Below are 20,557 nucleotides of genomic sequence, written 5' to 3'. Positions count from 1 at the left end.
GGTGTTCTATTAGTTTTAGGTGTGCGGTATGGTATAGTGACTCAACGCTTCCATGCATCACGAGTGCCCTCCTTCATCCTCATCACCTGTGTCCCCCGCACCCCCTACCCCCACCCTGCTGGTCACCATCAGTTTGTTCTCTATAGTTAAGAGTCTGTTTCTTAATTTGTCTCTCTTTTTCTCCTCCCTTTGCGCACTTGTTTTGTTTCTGAGATTCCACGTATGAGTGAGATCATGTGATATTCGCCTTCCTCAGACCGACTTCACTTAGCATGATGCCCTCCAGGTCCCCCCGTGTCGTGGTGAACAGCAAGCTTTCATTCTCTGTTATGCTTTTGCCACACCAAACTAGCAGTAGTCCCACAGCCCCATCCTAGAATGTGGGCTCCAGATTCAGCTGACCTCTCCAGGACTAACTTCTGTGTGTCACTCTTGGGATCATCGCTGTGCACACATTTCCAGGAAAGCGTGCTCTTGGCCATGAGCCTGAGAGTGTCCTCCCTGCCCCCCACCCCAGAGCAAATGTGGCACTAAGGTATTCAGGCGATGGGAACACCCATGATTTCTGGACTTTTCTGAGGGGTCATAGAGATGGCACTTGAGCTTGTCCTTTCTCTTCCAAAGGTATGCTATGCGACTGAAGAACTTTGCGAGCCCCTTGGCTTCGGATGGGGACAAAAAGCTGGCAGTATTATGGTAAGTGTCAGGGAGGCTCTGAAGAAGCAGCTGAAATGTCACAGAAGGATTTGAAAACTCCAGATCGACTTAAGCTGCTTACCCCAGATCATTATTCTTGTTTTCCATTAAACTATTAAAGGATAACTAATGGATTTCTTCCCTCGCTGACTAAACGTTTACTCTCCTAATTTACGCCCTTATCAAGATGGGATTTTAATGCTCACCCCTTCTCTTTGAAAAATTCTTTTTTTTTACTTCTCCTCCATAACCGTAGGAGAGTAACCACAAACTGTGAATCAGCATTTTGCTGCCCGTGTGTAGCTTTCCTGAAGCCCCGGCATTAACATAATCCTCTCCTCCTCCCACAGCTACAGATGTTTATCACTTCTCTACTTGCGGATGTTCAAGCTGAAGAAGGACCATGCTATGAAGTACTCCAGATCACTGATGGAATATTTTAAGGTAATCCTTATTTTGTATAAGTACCGGGTGAATAAAATCACTAATGAGACGTGGCAGGCATGTTATTAAATGTTAAGGTTGTTGTTGCCAGAGGCTTAACCTCCATCATTTGAGCCGGCCATGGCCCTCCTGCCTCGCCTCCAGGACTCAGCAGAGAGTTCAGGTGTGATTTGATTCCAGGATGAGAAGGTGCAGTGGTACAATCCCCTGATTATCTTCTAGACTGACCAAATGGCCCTTGGCATCTTCCTGGTTGCAGTCAAGGGAATGATGCCTTCTTCTCTGCTCTGTATGATGGACCCACCAGGAGACCCAGGGTGTGACTGTGGCTGTAGCCAGTCTTGTGTTAAGTGAGCGGCCAGCCCAGAAAGTTCTCAATAGTGGGAAAAGTCACTGTGGCCACCCTGGGCTCAGAGGGGATAGCCATTCCCGTAGAAGCCCTTTGGCCATGGGGAGTCTTGGAGCACAATGGTTGCACTTTAAAACAACTGATCAAGAAGAAGAATAGAATAGAATAGAATAGAATAGAATAGAATAGAATAGAACAACTAATGACTCTCATTACCAAAATAAACAAGCATACAAACAAGAAGCAAATAAATAAATCCGTGGTCTAGGGAGCTGGAGATTTTAATTTGCAAGCAAAAAAAAGGAAGAAAGGAAGAGAAAGAAAAAGAAAGAAAGAAAAGAAAGAAAGAAAGAAAGAAAGAAAAGAAAAGAAAAGAAAAGAAAAGAAGAAAAGAAAAAAAAGAAAAAAGAAAAGAAAAGAATAAAGAAAGGTAGTTAAACTGCAAAAAGAATGCCATTATTTGGGAATGAGCCCAGATAAAAACCACAAGCCACTCAAGTGTCACCGGCTTGATGGTCTCTGAAGCTTCGGCTTCAGTTGCCCCCCAGAACTGGCTCTGATTTAGATTTGAGAAGGCTCAAGGCTCCTGTTAGGTCTTGAAGGAAAAGCTGGTTATATGATGATGATGATGATGATGATGATGATGATGATGATGATTGATGATTTTCTGCCAAGTTCATGAGACTGCTTGGCTAAATTACACTAAAGCAGTTGTCTGAAATGAATCAAACCATCACCAGAATCCCGTGAGTGGCAGTATGTAGCCGTATGAGGACACTGCCTCAGTTGGGAAAAAGCAAGTTGCAAGTTCACCAGCTATTATGCAGTGTGGCCATGATGCCATAAAGCTGGTGCTCATGTAGGTGAATGCATCAAAGATAACAGATGCCCAGCCCTTTCTATGTCTCTGGTCTCCACTCTGCTGTAGAAAGGCGGTTCTCGAACCTGAGTGGGCATCTGGATCCCCTGGAGTGCTCGGGGAACCAGAGTCCTGGGTCTCATCCCCCGTGTCTGACCCTGGAGGTCTGGGACAGGGTCTGAGCACTAGTGCATGTAACGAGTCTCCAGGTGATGCTTATGCTGCTCATCTTGTGGTTATGCTTTGAGAGCCACAGCTCTAGTATCTGTCCTCTTTGGCTTGTTCTTTGTGGCCAAAATACTGAACAGATGTTAAATAAGCCACTTTCCTGGCAGCATGTTGAGCTTCTTTTAGATTAAAAACTGGAGTTTGCAGAACACACCTTAGGGGTGAGTCTCTATGCTCCAGCGAAGTGTCGCATGTTCACTGGGCTCCTGAAAATGCCTGACTCTCCCTAGCACCCCATTTGCAAAGGGGACTGAGCCAGAACCCAAGAGTCAGGGGAGGAGCATAACCTTGGTCTCTGGGCTGAAAAGGCCGGTCTGAGTTAGGCTCAGGGCCCCAGGGGTCCTGATCTTGTGCACTTGGGGTTCTGATCTGGTGATGTCACTATAATGAGCTAGACCACTGTCCTAATGTGGTGGTGCTGGGTGCTTCACAACTGTGTGCCTCTCCCCTCCACCACCACCACCTCCCCACCCCCCCGCCAATGCAGGAGGCCCATTTTTGAAACCAGCTCAGTTCCACCCAGAGGGACAAATAATACTTAGCAGTCCACGGCAGTGCAGTCCCGGACCAGTTGAATGGTTCATCAGGGACTTTGCATGTAAAGATAGCAAATCAAAGTGATGCATGACAAAACAAACCACAAAACACTGCTCAGTCCTGGCACATTCCTGGGATGTCAGAAATTACAGCCCACCTTGCATTCCCACGGAAAAAGTTTGCCACGGGAGCTAAAGGTGAAAAGCTTGCCAGTACTCTGAAGAGCTTGTTTTGCAGAATAAATTTCAGATGAGGATAATTAAGCCACTTCTTGGAGAACTGAGTCTGATTTCACTGGGCCTTTTAGTATATAAGATCTTTCATCAAGTGACTTGCATGGTCCTGATTGGAGCCCGCTAATTATCCTACCCAGCTATTTTCATCGAGTGTGCGTCGTGGTGTGCTGACGCGCACGTACATCCCAGCTCCGCTAACGGAACAGGAGGCATCCCGAAATGCTGCAATCAATATTAATGTACTCTAAATCACACTTCCATCTGTTTCTGAATTAATAAAACACAAAATAGATGTCCTTATTTCCCTCTCTCTCTCTCTCTTTTAGCAAAATGCTTCAAAAGTCGCTCAGATACCATCTCCCTGGGTAGGCAATGGAAAGTAAGTATCTTATGAAAATTGCTTTTTCAGAAACTCAGTGATTGAATAGAGCCCAAATATTTTGTATTGACAACTCAGGAGCGAAGGTCAAGTCTGAGACTAGGGTAATTTGTGTGCACACAAAATTCTGCTCAGGTTTCAGCTGATGGCAAGACAGAAAAGTTTAACATGATGTGATTCCAAATTTGTTTAACTATTTGATCTTTAAGCCAAATTATTGCCATAAAAATATCTGTTAATGAGATGGCAAGCACCATGCTATTTTGAGGGAGGCAGGGTAAAGTTAACTCCACGGCAGTGATTTTTCAATGATTCACTCAGTAATGAAAGACCAATGAAATATTCATTGATACATAGTAAGTGCCGTTTAATAAAACCAAAGGCATAATAGTGTTGAGAATGTGAAGGCACTTAGTCAGCCAATTATCTGAGCCTTCATGGTGATTCTTATATTAATACTAAAACACCCTGACCTAAAATACATAAAAGCATCCACTATCCTGCTGATCTAAGGCTCGATGGACTCCCCCACTCCCTCGGCCATAGTGGGAGCAGTGTGTGCCTGGGTCACGGGGTGTCCCTGCTGTGGGGTGCGAGTCCACCCATCCGGAGACTGTCCTGAGCTCCCTGGGGGGCTGAGGGATGGAGCTTAGGACCCCTCTCCCACACTAGGCGTGTTTCTCTGGCTCTAAAAGGAAAGGGCCAGACTCAGTGGCATCAGAGGCCCCAGTGAAGAGATGTTCCTGTAGAGGAAGATTTAGAATCCCAATTCTATGCCGTGAACTGGCTCTGTGCTTGCCAGTCTTGAGCATCAGAGTTCCCTCCACTTCCAGTGCCTTCCTCCCCACCCCAGGCCTACTTGCCACCACCAATGGGAAGGAAAACTCATCCTGGCTGTGGACCCAGACTCGGGCAAAGAGCTACTTTTTCCATTTCTCATCATTTCAAAATTCTTGTGTCTCTGATCCATACACTTTCTTCCAGAGAAGACTAGTCCCATTTGCCACTCTATAAATATCTACAAAGTATCCTCCCAAAGCAGTGGGACTTGAACCCTACTTCAAGCTCATAAAAACATTCCGAGTGAGGGAACAGACCCATTAAAAACTCTGCATTAACTCAATCACTGTATTGAAAGGAAGTACCATTTAAATTGTTGATTCTTACTTTTATATTGACGAACAAAAGCAGAAAGAATGCTTCTCTCTGGAAGTTGAGAAAATAAAAATAACCATTAAAAGGCCCAGAGAAAGCTATTTTCTCTGAGCTCAGACTTGAGCAAGGGCAAGTTCAGGTAAGTAGCCATTAAAGGATTTCTGGGAAATGTTTTTTCTTTTATTTCTGAAATGAAAGAACTCCAACACATCCTAAGCTTGTGAAGTCACATTAAAAGCATCCAGAAAGGATGTTTTTGACAGCTTCTGTGTGAAGAGAGCACATTCCCTTTGGTAGGCCAGAGAGGTTTTATATGAGGCAACTCCAAATGATCACCCAGGAGTTACCTCCCATTCATTCAGCAGATGCTTCAGGTGCATTTCTATATGAGGGGCTGGGGGTTCAGCTGAATTTGATGGGATCCCTGTACTCTGGAAGCTCACAGTCCAGTGGAGGGAGGTGGCAGATGGGAACAAAGTTCCATGGAAGCCAAAGAGAAAACGAGCTTAGGCCTCCATGGATGGTCAGGGAGGGTTTCCTCCATGTGAGCAAGACCATAGCCTGCCTTTCCCAGCACCCCACAGTAGCTGGCACCACACAGGGCCTCACAGGTACCTTCTAGAAGCAGCAACCCTGACCATGAGGGCTGGGAGAGAACATTGCAAAGGAGCAATTGGAAGAAGAAGAAAAATCTTAGTACCGAGCAGGGATTGGCAAACTTTTTCTGTGGCTTAGAGGCTGAGCACCATGCTTGGTACATGGTAACTTTACCATTGGAGCTGGAAAGCATACCCTCTCGCACCCCTAGAACTCCCACAGTTCATGGTGTGTACTTTGCCTTGGGCACTTACCCTAGATTGTCAGAAATTCATGGATCTGCTCTCCTACTAGACTGTTCGCCCTTCCCAATAAGGGGCTATCCAGTCTTTCCTTTGCCACCTATTTACTGAGTGTGTACTATGGGTGAGACACTCCGCCAGACACTTAATAGACACACCCTCCCATCTTTGCATTATACATTGTTCGCCTACCCTCTCCAGAGCATCTTCTATGTAGTGGATACTAAATAATGACAGAGAGATGGTTGGAAGACAGTTCATTCATTTATTTAACTAGCATTGTGCACAAGGCACCGTTCTAGATGTTGGGTATAGACATAAAAATCCCTGCCCTCCTTGAGTTTAGTGCAGGTCACATTCTTTTGGAGAAGCACAGCAACAACAACAACAAATATATATATGTGGTTTGCTAAATGGTGGTAAATGTCATAGAGCAAATGGTTACTGAGAAGGAGGATAGGAAGCTCGGCTGTGGGATGGGATTGGGGAACAGGACACCTGCCTTGATTAGGGATGTTAGAGAAGGATGGGGGAGAGCAGTCCATGTAGACACCTGAGGGCAGTACATCCCAAGCAGAGGGACAGCGATCACCTTCCAGAGTGGCCTGTGCCAAATGAGTCCCAGGAACAGCAAGGGGGCGAGTGTGGCTGAGAGGCAGATTGGACAGGCCTGCTAATGGTGAAAGCAGTGGGAAGTGTGTGCCTGTGTGCACACCCTCATCTGCGTGTGCCATGGAGGTGTGAAGAGAAAGACAAGATCAGCAAGTAGACCCTTAGAATGAGAACAGGACAAGGAACCCCAAGCAGTGCAGTGAGCCCAGTGGGAGTTGGAGGCCCCCCACAATGAACAGGGCATCACTCCTTCATAGCCAGAATCACAGCTCCATAGGCAGCTTTGGATTCTTTCCGCAGTGCAATGTGGCCTACAGATAGGCTCATGGGGAGCACACTCCCAGAGCCTTGTGCAAGATCGGCCACGATCAACAGCAAACCCATGACCTAGCTCCCCTTGCCCGAGCTCCCCTTGCCTCCACTACTGACCATGTACAACAAAATAGGCAGTAAGAGGCAAAGAAAGCCCCTCAACTGGCACTCTGATGTTACCAACCAAAAAGGTCATTTGGAGATGTAGAAAGGAAACAGAGGTGATGCGTTTCCCCATGGAACTTCTGGACATGCCCAGAAATCACTCAGTCCAACCTTGGCTTCCAGTCAGGGGAAGGCTTGGCAAGGGGAAGGGACACACCCAGGAGCACAGAGTAGTTTAGTGCAGGGCTGGGCTTAGAATACAGGGCTGCCGGGATTTCAGTGTGTACTTTGTTCCAAGCATGACACAGTTCCCCTTTCAGCATTGGAGATACCCACCAGCTCTGTGATTTTTGTCTAGCAATTACTAATGAGGGCATACTCTTCTTTTGCCCGAGGCTGGCCTCTAAGAGTTAATGAGCACTGCTCGGAGAAAAGAAAATAGCATTTGCAACCAGTCACAACAAAGAAATTTGGCATTCACTGTCTGCTTTTTTTGTTTTTTGGGGGTGGCTTTTTTTAATTAAATTAATTTGATTCTATTCTATTCTATTCTATTCTATTCTATTCTATTCTATTCTATTCTATTATTTTAGGTCATTAGTTAACCCTTCTGTGTTAGGCTCCTGAGCTTGAACATCTCTCTCCCCACCCCACCTCTGCCTTGAGAATAAATCTTTTTTTTTTTTGAGAATAAATCTTTCTATCAAGAAGTGCCAGAAAGCCTCAGAAATTATACACAGAGCAGGAACACCTTCACACCCTCTCACAGACCAGTGCAGAGCCAAGTGTGAGGATCTACTTTCCCCCTCATACTACAACATACCAGAAGACATACTGTTTCTGGAGATGAACCAAAGCTCTCACATGGCCTGGCACAGCCTGCATGAGTATTTTAGTCCATTGTGATTGCCACTGCCCCCAGATCCTATGTGCATGGGGCCTGACAGGGTGCACACCCGTGGTGTGAGCATGGATTGGCTCTGAGGAAAACAGCCAACCTGGAAATCTAGAGTTGCCAGCAGCCATGGCTGGGAACAGTGAGGTAGGGGTTGCGGGGGGAGAGGTTGCCTCAATGATCTGCTGGGTATGTTTGGAAGAATAAGGAGTCCCAAACACAGCTTTCTCTGTTTCTTCTACTCTCTCAGAATGTTCTGTCCTAATAAAGTGGTGGTGCATTTGGGCACCATGAGGTAGTCATTCAAAGTCTCCCTGAAGGAGGATAGGAAGGCTGGGGGTGTGCAGAGGCCTTGCTCATGTGCACAGAAAGTCACCCAGGCCCTCCCTGCTATGTGCAGACTGCAGAAGACTCTTTGTTGCCGACGTCAATTTAATTAAAGAATTTAACTAAAAAATATATCCGAACATTGGTTCCACCCAAAGTAGGAACCGCAAAGGCTTCCTTTCATAAACAGGGTGCAGGTGAATGGTCAGCAATTAAGAAGGCATCTCTGTAGCATGTCTTAGAGAATCTCAAAGAGACAATCAGAATTTTACTTTTTCCAGCTTCCTTAATCCTGCTTCTTGGGAGGCTTTCAAGAACTGCACTTTGTTTATTATGGTGACTGGATTTAGAGCAAATTGTCATTGCAGTTTCCGCAAAACACTTTGATAATAGCCCACTATTGCACATCAAGTCTTTCCTAACTGCCAGTAGCCATTCTGGCAGCAGGTAGAGAACTCATCATAGCTCTGAGCTGTTTCTTTCTCTGAAGCATCACAACGCTCGTTATGTGTATTCAAAATCAGAGCTACGTTTGCAGATAGAATTAATGCCAGAGAAAGATTCACCCGGCTCCCTCTGGTACCTTAAAACAAACGGAGCAGTCCTCACGGAGTCACCAGGGCTTGTCAGAGGCAGTGAGAGGTCAGCGTTCCACTGGGTTAGGAGAGGAGCACGGCTCATTCTGGAGCCCGGCCCTGTCACCCTGTGTGGCTTGGTCAGACAAAGCCAGAATGCGGTGACAACACATAAGCTCTTTCTACTCTGGGGCCTCAAGAGAAAACTGACGTGTTGGCAGAAGCTACAGGATGGCCTCTGAGAACAAGCCTCACCACACTTGGTCTCCATGTGTGGTCACCATGCGAAACCTCACATGGCAGTGATGTTGTCGTGAGGTCTCAGTGTGAGGACGGAGGCCTAGAAGGCCACTGTCATTCTTGGTGGCCAACCTAACCAGACCTGTGTCTTCCCCTTCCCCCAGGAACACGCCATCCCCAGTGTCTCTCAACAATGTCTCTCCCATCAACGCGATGGGCAGCTGTAACAACGGCCCAGTCACCATTCCCCAGCGCATCCACCACATGGCCGCCAGCCATGTCAACATCACCAGCAATGTGTTACGGGGCTACGAACACTGGGACATGGCCGACAAACTGACAAGAGAGAACAAAGGTATGCTCCCTGCTCCACCCTTGCTCATGGACCATGGCGGGCTCCCCCGTGCTTTGAAGCTCTTGAGGTTTGCGTGGTGGCTTTACCTTTCTGTCTCTGATTTCCAGGGTATAGATGAGGAGAGAGGAGTACATGTGTCCTCAGGGGGGACACAGTGACCAGTTTTTTTTTGCTGAAGGAGTGAACAAGGCCTGGGATGGTTTTCTTGTTTTGTTTTGTTTTTCCCTCCTTCAGAGCTTCAACTCATCTGAGCTGCAATGGGTGGGAAAGTGACTGCTTCAGATTTTTACTGGGTGGTCAGGGGCAGCACTGATAAACAGAGGCAAAGGGGAAAAGAAGGATTTGCAAATTAATTAAGGTCCTCTTAGTCTTTGTTGTCAACTTGAATTCTTTTAGATTTTATTTTATTTTTTTGGAATGGTGGAGTTGAAGCAAAGTCTGGCCACTTTCATTACAGCTATCGGCTCTGGGGAGCACATGATAACATGGCTTGTGCTCAGAAGCAGAGGCCAAAGCTCCCCTGGTATTTTCTGCACACTGACAGCTGGGATGAAGGACCAGGGTCCTGCTTATGGTAGCACGTGGGGTTTGCTGCAGAACAAATGCAGGGAGGACCCCGCTTCACCAGAGAGTGAGTCAGTGGTCTTTGGCAACTCCCGCTGGACTCTGTGCCCTTGCTGTCACCTAGGTTCTCAGCGAAGCCTCACTGTCCTAATGAAGGTGGGACATGCAAATAGACTAAGCTCCTGCCCTGGCCCTTCGTGTGGCTTGGCTGATGCTGGCTCAGGAGTCACAGACAGTCAAGGTGGGGACAGATGTGGGACTTTCAGAATCAGGTAGCAAAGAGGTACCCAGCAGTCGAGAAGGGGGAAACTGTCTGGCCAGGAAGTGAGAGGCACTGGCATCCCATGGCCCGGGGTGCATGATGCAGTGCAGGCTGCACTGAGTCATGGGTGCGGGTGCTACTAGGTCCCCAGCAGTGACCGGGCTTTTCAGGAAGCGAGCTGGGGCTGCAGGACACCGACAGGCAAATGGCAGTTCTGTGGATTTGACCAAAACAGACTGCTTGTTCCCCCACCGGCCCTATCCTTCTCCCAGGCCCTAAAGTCCTCACAGCCCAGGCGGCTCCCCTTCCCTTCCTCCTCGGGGACTGAGGTTCTCTCCAGTGCCTGGTTATGGAAGGGCACACACTTCCCAGTAGTTTGCACTACTCCCCCTTACTCCTGTGGTGCTGAGTGTGTGGAGAAAACAGCCCCACTGAAGTAGGAAGTATGCAGATTTTGAAGCCTAATCATTTAAGTTAGAATCTTGCCTGGGTCGTGCAGTGCTGGGCAACCTCAGGCAAGTGACTTAAATCTCTGAGCCACTTCCTAGCTTCCTTTCTGTGATGGATATCCTAACATATAGAGCAGCTAGCATAAAATAGCAGGTATGAGGTACAAAGCCGACAAATATTCTCTCTTAATCCATATCATCATGTATCTATATAACTCCAGGATTCTGTGGCTATCAAAGCACATTCCATAATCTGAGACTTCGACCCACAGCCCAGTCATACACTGATGCTGACCCCTGGGACTATCTGCACGTCTTGCTTACATTGGTGACTGAGAAGAAATCGGGCAACAATTTCTACAGACCAGCCACTATACTATTTACCCGGTCATCTGTTGCCTCATTTGTCCCTGTTCTGTAGATAAGGAAACTGAGGCTCCATGAGGTTAATAAACTCACCCCTGACATCACAGCCCTTAACGCTGGAAGCAGGAATTGAGTCTAGAACTGTGTGATTCCAGAGTCTGAACTCTTAACCACTAGGCTACACTGCCCATCTAGAGAGCAAAATTTTTTATAATAAATTTATTTTTTATTGGTGTTAAATTTGCCAATATACAGAATAACACCCAGTGCTCATCCCGTCAAGTGCCCCCCTCAGTGCCCGTCACCCATTCACCCCCACCCCCCGCCCTCCTCCCCTTCCACCACCCCTAGTTCATTTCCCAGAGTTAGGAGTCTTTATGTTCTGTCTCCATTTCTGATATTTCCCACACACTTCTCCCTTCCCTTCTATTCCCTTTCACTATTATTTATATTCCCCAAATGAATGAGGACATACAATGTTTGTCCTTCTCCGATTGACTCACTTCACTCAGCATGATACCTTCCAGTTCCATCCACGTTTAAGCAAATGGTGGGTGTTTGTCATTTCTAATGGCTGAGTAATATTCCATTGTATACATAAACCACATCTTCTTTATCCATTCATCTTTCGATGGACACCGAGGCTCTTTCCACAGTTTGGCTATTGTGGACATTGCTGCTAGAAACATCGGGGTTCAGGTGTCCCGGCGTTTCACTGCATCTGTATCTTTGGGGTAAATCCCCAGCAGTGCAATTGCTCGGTCGTAGGGCAGGTCTATTTTTAACTCTTTGAGGAACCTCCACACAGTTTTCCAGAGTGGCTGCACCAGGTCACATTCCCACCAACAGTGTAAGAGGGTTCCCTTTTCTCCGCATCCTCTCCAACATGTGTTGTTTCCTGCCTTGTTAATGTTCCCCATTCTCACTGGTGTGAGGTGGGATCTCATTGTGGTTTTGATTTGTATTTCCCTGATGGCAAGTGATTTTCCCTGATGGCAAGTGATGAGAGCAAAATTAATAAGAGGTCCTCAGAGATCTTCAGTGAGCTCCTGCCCTCACTTACCTGATGATGGGCCGTTCTTAACTTCTCTACTTCTCTAAATCCAAAGACAATGGCCCAGATGGCCAGGCCCATCCAAAAGTTCTAGAATTGCAAGGGAAAGCAAAAGCATCTGAACACTTGCCTGGCTTGTCTGCCTCCACTCTTCTCCCCTGATTTTGTGTTGGTACCTGGGGGGCAGCTCAATATTTATGGATTTCTGTCATAATTGCATCCATTTTCAAAATCTGTTAAAGTAATTCCTTCTAAATTAACCACAGGACTTTCCAGGAGCCATGGGGTGGCTGTGCTGATATTCAAGGGAAATGGTGCTGATCTTGTCCTCTGCACAGTGTGCCAAGGGTCATTAGGTTCCCTGCCTAACAGTGACTCAAACCAGCTCTGCATACTGCATGGAGTCAGAGAGCTTTCTCCCATCTGTCCTGTCCACATGGTGATGGGGAACTGAGGAACTTCCCTTCTGACTGGTACTCTGCATCCCAATGGGGCCAACTGTGTACTTGCACTTCACCACCTACCCCAGTGGTGCAGTGTACCAACACCTCGAGGTGTGAGGTTGGCTAGCTTCCCCCGGTGGAAGGTTCCCACCCCACCCCACACCCGGCCACCCATGCAGCCACACATGGCTTCTGGCAGAGGATTCTAGTGCTCACATGGGCCAGTGGGGGTGATGCTGCCCCCCAGCCTTTGATCTAGAAGCCCTGTTTGCTGCCTCCCCAGCTGCTTACTCTAAGCCACTATCAAGATGGTGACTTGGGTATCTAGTTAGGAATGCCACAACGGGCTGGGTACAGAACACCCAGGGGATGTCCCGGCTCACATGCGGCTCACGTTCATTTGGCAATGACTAGGTCCTCTAACATTCCCCCTTCATATTGCATTACATAAAAAGGCATTTCAAAAAAAAAGAAAAAAAAAAAGAAGGCATTTCGGATGCCAAAAATAATTTACTCCTTTATCAGCAGAAATTACTTTTATTGCATAGTGCGGGTTTAAGAGTATCACATAATCAAATGAAGTTGATACCTAGAGAGGGAGCCCATATGTTATACATAACGTGAAGAATCGATGCATTGTTTAACGAAATACCATCCGCTGGTCAATCAAGCGCATGTAGCCCCTGCATGGAAATCGCCTTCCAGGAAGGTGGGAGAGCATCCCAACCACTTGAAGGTAGACCCACCCCCCACTCCAGATTCCCACCCCCGGCCAAAACAGGCCTGGCGTCTTCACAGTTGGGACTGCTTCTCCTGTCTAGAGCTGACAAAGAGCCCTCTCATAACCAAGATCAACGCTGTGGCAGACAAATGCATTCAGACATGGAAAGGGGGCACCTAGGTGTTTTTCTAGACATCAGATAGACTTCATGTATCTCCCACCCCACTCCAAAGCAGGTGATGTAAAACTCCAGCCCCAGTGGCTGGCAATGTGGCCTCAGCACTACCCCTTCTCCAAATCAGCTGGAGGGGGATCAGCAAGGGAGCCTTACCATCTTCAAGGCAAGGAGGGTGTTAGCGACAGATATTTGCAGGTCATTGCCCTTCCCTAAAGGAATTGGTAATAAGACTTACCGAATCAGACTTACTGAATGCCTTCTAGACGTTTATTCAGCATTAGATGCTGATGGCTATAATTGCTGTCCAGGTTCACTGGCTATGTCTGCATCGTGCCAAGAAAAATCACTAAACTCAGTTCATTTAGAGAAAGGGAAAAGCGAATACTTTCAATTCAGTAACACATATGATGGCAAACAGCTCGATATCCTATTGACCGTGGCCCCCTACCATTTTGGGTATATGGGCCTCTTTCTAAATATAAATTTGTAATATCTAAAAATTCAAATTCTCTACATAATTTTAATATATATTCAAATATATTTTATTTTAATATGTAATTGATGTCTATCCTTTGACTTCTACAAATGTTATGTATCTTTATTATATGAACATATACAAATATATAAACAAATATGTTTTTATATATAATGTTGTGAGGTGTGTGCACACACACACCTCCACAGGATTATAATATACTTGTAGAATCCACTGAGAGAATATATAGTGATTTGAAAAATCTTGCTGTGAATCAACAAATTTAAACGAATTTGTGTTTTATTAATCACAATAACACAAACATTATTTATGCTGCAGAATTTTTGGAGCTACCTAAAGATTAAAATAATAGTGCCTCCTATACATAAGGAGCTTCAGTTCCTTATCACGTAGTCTATAATTTTTTGTTAAATGAATGAACGATGGAAACTTTTTCAGCATCCGCGTGGTTGTGTAGTTGTGCAAAGGCAACCTGAGTAACGCAGTACATATTTCTGTGATGATATTTAAAAGCCTGACCAAGGTCTGCTCTGATTTTCAGAATTCTTTGGTGATCTGGACACACTGATGGGGCCTCTGACCCAGCACAGCAGCATGACCAATCTCGTCCGCTACGTTCGCCAGGGACTGTGTTGGCTGCGCATCGACGCCCATTTATTGTAGTGGGTGTGCCCTGATCTCCAGCATTACCACCCATCACTCTACCTCTACCAGAGCACCAACGGTCACTGGTGGAACTCCACTCATTTGGGAAAGTTCTCTTTGATTATGTTTGTTTTTACGCTTCTTTTGATATCTGTGAAAAACAGAAGTCATTGTAAGTGGACACTACAACTTGAGAGCAGTATATGTTTTATTACTTAGTCATTTTTCAGTATTTTATATGCATTTCTCAGATCCCACCATCCTTTTGTGCTTGATACAATGACACAGTCCCTACAGTATTGTTTTAAGTTCATACTACCCAAAACAAAGAATGGGAAGTACTTGTGATGATAACAGGTTCCTGAGAAATGAAATGTCATATATATATATATATATATATATATATATATATATATATATATACAAAGGACCTACAAAGATTCAGATTTTCCATAACAGCCATTCCCCAAACTGTACTCTTATGTCCAGAAAAGAAAGTATTTCAGAATCCATTGTTAAGCTTTTGTGGTTCCCACAGACTCAGTCTTCAGGTGAGAATTTTCATTTTCAAAGCCCACTGGTTAGATGTTATAGCCACATCATAAAATCAAGAGTATTAAGAAAATAAACGGGCATAGCAATGCCACTCTTAAAACAAAACTATGGCGTACAACCAGAGGACTTGCTTGCTGGCATCCCTTCCCTGATGCCCTATTTTTAAAATTTATGAGATGTAGTGGCAACATTTATTTCCACAACTTTAAGGCATCAGCTGGCATTAGATATTTTTTGAACTCCCTGATCTGAAGCGTAAATCCTCACCTGGGATTCTCTTTGTGTAAAGCTCTCCTTTTGAGGGGCATCTGAGTGGGTGCACACCCTAGGAGCCAAAATTTGGCACCCCAGTCTTAGAGATGAGAGATAGGAGAGATCTGGAAATGTCCAAGGAACTCATACCTCTGCCTCTTTTGCAGTTGGTAGGCAGGTCCATTACTGGCAGGATATTTTTTATTCTGTTTTGCTCAAATCTCTGGAAACAAAAGTCATCACTACCTAGGAGTTAGAATATACAGTCTGCTTCCAGTTATAATCCACATCTTCTCATTCGCAGTGCTTCTCCTCCTCTTTTTTTGTCCTCTTCTTTCTCCTCCTCCTCTTTTCTCCTCTTCCTCCTCCTCCCCCTCCTCCTCCTCCTCCTCCTCCTTCTTCTTCTTCTTCTTCTTCTCCTTCTCCTTCTCCTTCTCCTCCTCCTCCTCCTTCCTCTTTCTTTGATCTTTCTTTTCCTTTGTTTGGGCTCAATAACTTTTGACTGAAATACTGAGATCACTGATTTTATTCAAGTCTATATTAGCATGAATCATTTCCATGAACATTCCAGAGAAAACTCCAAATTCTCTAAGTAGTGGCTAGCCCTTTAACAAAAAAAAAAAAATGAGTCTTGGGGTAACGCTTCACCCCAGGGTGCTTTGAAAGACCCCTGAAGATCGGGAACAGCTCACCTAATTTGGAGACATTTCCACATCACTTATAACTATTCCCACCCCTTCTGATCCTCCACATTCATTTATGTCCCCAAACATCACAATGTAAATATCATCTTTGGTGTTCCATCTCACTGGAAGAATCCCCCACATGTAGTCAACACTATTCATACATTAGTTCTTTATAATTACCTGCTGGTATAGAATTCCACATCGCCTTTAATCTGTTGAGTTTATTGAATTCTGTTCATGAGTGATGACCAGATAAAACGATAGACATATGCACACGAAAGGTGCAAACTTGTATGATTTTTAAAGCAAGTCATGGAAGTCTGTGACAGGAACAGCAAGGGATCACCCTGCACTCTCGTTGTCAAGGTTAGCTACATCCCCAGTTGCAAAAGAGCCAGACTCAAGCTCCACTCTGGTCATCTTTGAGTTCAAGACCCTTTGTTTTATAATAAGGTTGTGGAAGTTGTACTCCAATGGCTGAGGCCATGTTGTCAGGTGACTGCTGGGAGCATCCCAGCAGCTGAGCCCAGCACTTTCTATGCTCCCAGTGTGGTTGAGCTTTACACGCGCAGTCTCCGCAACAACACACAGACACACACACACACACACACACACACACACACATGCAGACATGCACACAGACAAATGAAACCTGAGAGAATCTTCTCTGAGCCTCTTAAATGGGGAACATGATCACATGAAAGACTCTAAACACCCAAGGTGGGTGTCACACATAAAAGTTAAGCTGATGGTTTTGCAGGGATTCACGTTCTCTGTTAGGTTTCCGTGGCTTACCAGGTAGAATGCCTCTTACTATCTAATGAAGCCCGCTGGCTTGACTTGTAAATTCAATCTAAACTATGATCCTAGACCACCATGGATTTAGGGGTAGATTCCTCTTGGAATTCAGTCTCCAGAAACTAGACACTCAAATGCTAAGGGCAGTTTCCAAGAGAAACAAGCATCTTGCCTCTTGGATGAAAGACTTGTAGCTCTAGTTTCAGCGAGTCCTTTTATCTACTTTACATACAACGGGGAGGCAGCAGCAGATCCTGCTGCCCAATGTCACCTCTGGTGGCTGACCATACAGTGTGTGCCAAATCAGCAGCACGATGATCAAATCTGACAGTTGAGCCCAGGTTCACCACCTGACTATTCAGTAGACCCATTTGTAAAGCAGCTTAGAAACCAATTAAACATGGAGGATGAATGGCCTTCCCATCCCTGGAGATGAGACATCTTTTGGTTTCACAATTAAGGATTATTGCCATTTTCTGGGCACTGTATCCATCACACTGTGAATGGTGATGTGTGTCGTAGATGTGCGGCTATGTGAGGGATTGAGATATTTTGTGAAGTAAATCTCTTCAGTGTACCAGTTTGTGGGAGGGATATAGGACATGTGGATGGCAGTGAGAGATCCTGCCTCAAGACCTTGACGGAGACTTGGAGAGACACATCTCCATGAGCACGCGGAGGCAGGGGGATGGGCAGAGTAATGGGAAGCTCCACTTGAGCAAATACACAGAAGGATCTCGGCCCTGCAACGTGACCCAGATAGGGCCACCACTATGCCTTCCTTTGTCACCCAAGCTCCAACCACAGAGAGTTTGACAAGTTTGTGTTAGGATGTTGGCTTGGCTTTGTATTTTTACTTAACTTTGGATTTTTTTAGTGGTTTTGTCATATTACTGTCTGAGTTTGGTAGGTAGGATTAATTTGAAAAAAAAAAAAAAGAGTATACTAGTGTGGTCCTTGGGGTAGAATTTAGCCGTAAGCATGTTGTTAGCCAGCCTGTAGACTGTTAATTACTTAATAATCTCATTGGGAAAATACTCGTAGTTTTATATTTGGATGACATCATTGGAAAAGCAGATTAGTTGCTGCTAACGTTTAAAAGACTTGAGGTTGACAGAAAAAGATTCACATCTTCAGTCAATAACCAAGTTGCTAAATTAGAAACCATTGGCTAAAGTGTGTTTTGTTGAGTTTCAAAATGGACGGATTTGCATGTGGACATCGCACCTCTAAATGCATTGGAAAGATACTTGCTCTAGCACATCTTTCCCAAAAGCTGTCTGATTCGGAGTTTGTTTTATTCAAATTTGCATCCTGGAGGTTGAAGTTGAAGTTGGAAAGTGTTTTTGAAGGCAGAATCAACTTAGCTGTGAGGGCTTCCCCCTCACATACTTCTCAACAGACATGAGAACATTCACCTGCATGAGTTGGCAGGTGGGAGAACCAAACTGGATCACTGGGTAGGACTACTCAGTGAGGCAATGAACTGCTCACTTAGAGAAGCATCACTATCCCCATTGAGAAACTGTGTGGCGAGACAGTGTAGCTACACAATATCAAACGAATGGGTCGATTCAGTGCCCCCAAATTCAATTCTGTGGGGGCAAAATATTGAGCCAGTTGTCACCGCTCGGTTACATGACTGGCAGACAAAACTCTTCGTCGTTATGGTTGTCGTTGTTGTTGTTGTTGTTGTTGTTGTTTGTCATTTCCACCCGCACAGCCTTATTCTCATAATTAAACCCTGATTCATTTTCTCTTTGGTGTTAGCAAACTCCAACAGCAGAGATGGCATCTGTGTATTGATAATTGGCATTTACCCTGGCAGGAGGCTAATCGGATAGGCTGGTCTCAGACGTGGATCCTACCATCTGATATTTTTCAGGGAAAGAAAAAGTAAATCCCTTTCCATTCTCCTCCTCGCAAATCTAGAAGCCCTCTTTACCAAGAGCATCACATTTCCTCTGTAATCCATCGACTCACAGAAAATTGCATCATGGGGAGGGCGGAGGGGGGTGGGGTGGGGGGTGGAGGGGAGGGCAGTCCTTCCAGGCCAGGCTGCAGTTCTTGCCCCTTTCTGCTTCTGACATGAGATGTTAATGAATCATTCATCAGGCTCACATGGGGTTAGGGGACACTGAACTGCTTTTCCGATCCATGATCAATCATCGTTCTTCTAAGAGATTGGAGCTTTGCTGTTTCATTAACTGTGCAGTGTAGACTAATGGTGTTTAATAAAAATCATTCAAAATTTCAAACTCTTTTGCCAGTGACCTCAATTTTGTTGGCTCTTTGATTCGTACTAGACTTTGAGGAGGGAAGGGGGAAGCAAAGGAAGCCTGCTACCAGGTGCCTGGCAGGATGCTGCAGGGGCAAACCCAGTGCCTGCCAGCACTTGCTGGTGAGTGGCAGCGTGCAGACCAGCTGGGGGGAATCTCCTGAGGGATGCCACAGTGGATGCTTTCAGCCGGGGATAGCTTGTTCCTACTGAGGGACTCGTTCTCCAAGCCTCTGCAGCAGGAAGCCAGCTGCCGTATCCGGAGCTTAATAAGAATTGTAAATGCTCTACCTATCTGGTTTTGGCCTGCCCCACTTGCATGGCTACCACATAGGAGAAGTATCTCTAAGAGTAGAGCCCAGGGGGCGACAGCAATAGCCAAATGCATCCCAGATGCTCCAGCCTTCTGGGCAGGAGGTGAAATCAGAGAAACCCCCGCCCCCCAACACACTGAGTTGGTGCTGTGTTGCCCAGAGAACTAGCTTCTCCTTTGGTCAGCCTGACATGCAACCGGTGGAGTACTGCTAAAAATGTTGACCAGCCAGCCCTCTGAGAACAGAAAGCACCTGACTTACTTGTAGCGTTGGCCAATTTCCGTAGTGTCAGTATCGCCACCGTGGCTGATTTCGGGCTCCTAACTGTGATGTTGCAGATCGCAGAGTTGGGAAGGGATGCACACAAAGTTGGGAGTCGGAGCAAGGCCACTCCAACACACTGCTGAATGCAGCCATCCAAAGAGGGTTCCAATTTCACATTTATGTTCACGTGGACACGCGTGCAAACATACAGCCACACACACACACACACTTCCGTGACAGATTGTTCCATCACTTTCAAATGCAAATTGATCCTCTATGTACGTAGGTAGTTTGTGATATGGCCCAAGAGGAACGGATTTTAAGCAGGAAATAGCAAAGAAGAATGGCCTCTTGAGACCAAAGCACAGACAAATGGGGGCGGGGGGGGGGGTGTCATCACATCTCAAAGGAAAAACAGCAGTGAGATCAGCCCTTAGAAAACCCAGATGGTTGGTTGAAAATAGGATCGGTGAGTGTTCTTTTATTATTATTATTTTGTAACTGTCCAACTGGTATTTCTAACTTGTAAATGTAACTTGGATAAATGATTTACTCTTCATCCTTCTGATGACAACCTCTGTGTAGTTAAGAGGCATTAGGGCCTCTATGGAGAATAGCACAATCCAAAATGTATTGTGCTGTTTTCTTGTAACATGGAAACTCAGTATTTCTCCCGCCTCCCTACTGTTGTTCAGAAGAGTTTTACTTTAGTTATTAGAGATCGAAGTTATGTGTTTAAAATGTGTTTTTAGTTAAAAGTAACTATTACTGTCCTAGTTCTGAATTCAAACCAGAATGTCTCCTGTATCAATTACATGACTAATACTCAGAAATGATCATCTAAACCAAAATAATTCCATTTTCTACTCAATATTAGGAAAACCAGAGTCCCTAACAAGAAGGTATAAACATCAGTATACTTTTTTAAGAGAATGAGATTTTCATTAAATTCCTATACATACCTATACATTCCCTTAGGCCTCCTCATTATAAATCATCCTGAGAGTAGAATAGAGAGTCTCAAAGGGCCCATTCTCCCAGTCCTGTGCATCTTCTGTGGCTAATAAGAGGTCTATATCTGGAAATGTT

At 45.4% G+C, this 20,557-nt stretch overlaps 1 protein-coding gene across 6 annotated transcripts in view; it reads left to right on the top strand.

Annotated features, from left to right (window-relative positions):
• Window positions 1-18,870, top strand: part of AFF2 (ALF transcription elongation factor 2) — a 472,783-nt gene extending 453,913 nt beyond the window's left edge. For all 6 annotated transcript variants that reach the window (XM_072817064.1, XM_072817063.1, XM_072817062.1 and 3 more), the window contains 5 exons: window positions 625-696; window positions 1,047-1,140; window positions 3,676-3,728; window positions 8,953-9,143; window positions 14,218-18,870. In XM_072817064.1, the coding sequence (XP_072673165.1) occupies window positions 625-696; window positions 1,047-1,140; window positions 3,676-3,728; window positions 8,953-9,143; window positions 14,218-14,339 (532 nt within the window). In that variant the 3' untranslated portion in view covers window positions 14,340-18,870. The remainder of the gene's footprint in view (window positions 1-624; window positions 697-1,046; window positions 1,141-3,675; window positions 3,729-8,952; window positions 9,144-14,217) is intronic.
• The last annotated feature ends 1,687 nt before the right edge of the window (window positions 18,871-20,557 follow it).

Source organism: Canis lupus, chromosome X, assembly GCF_048164855.1.
Source record: "Canis lupus baileyi chromosome X, mCanLup2.hap1, whole genome shotgun sequence".
NCBI lineage: Eukaryota > Metazoa > Chordata > Mammalia > Carnivora > Canidae > Canis > Canis lupus.
Note: the sequence above shows the minus strand (reverse complement) of the source record. Positions and strands in the feature narration are given on the sequence as shown.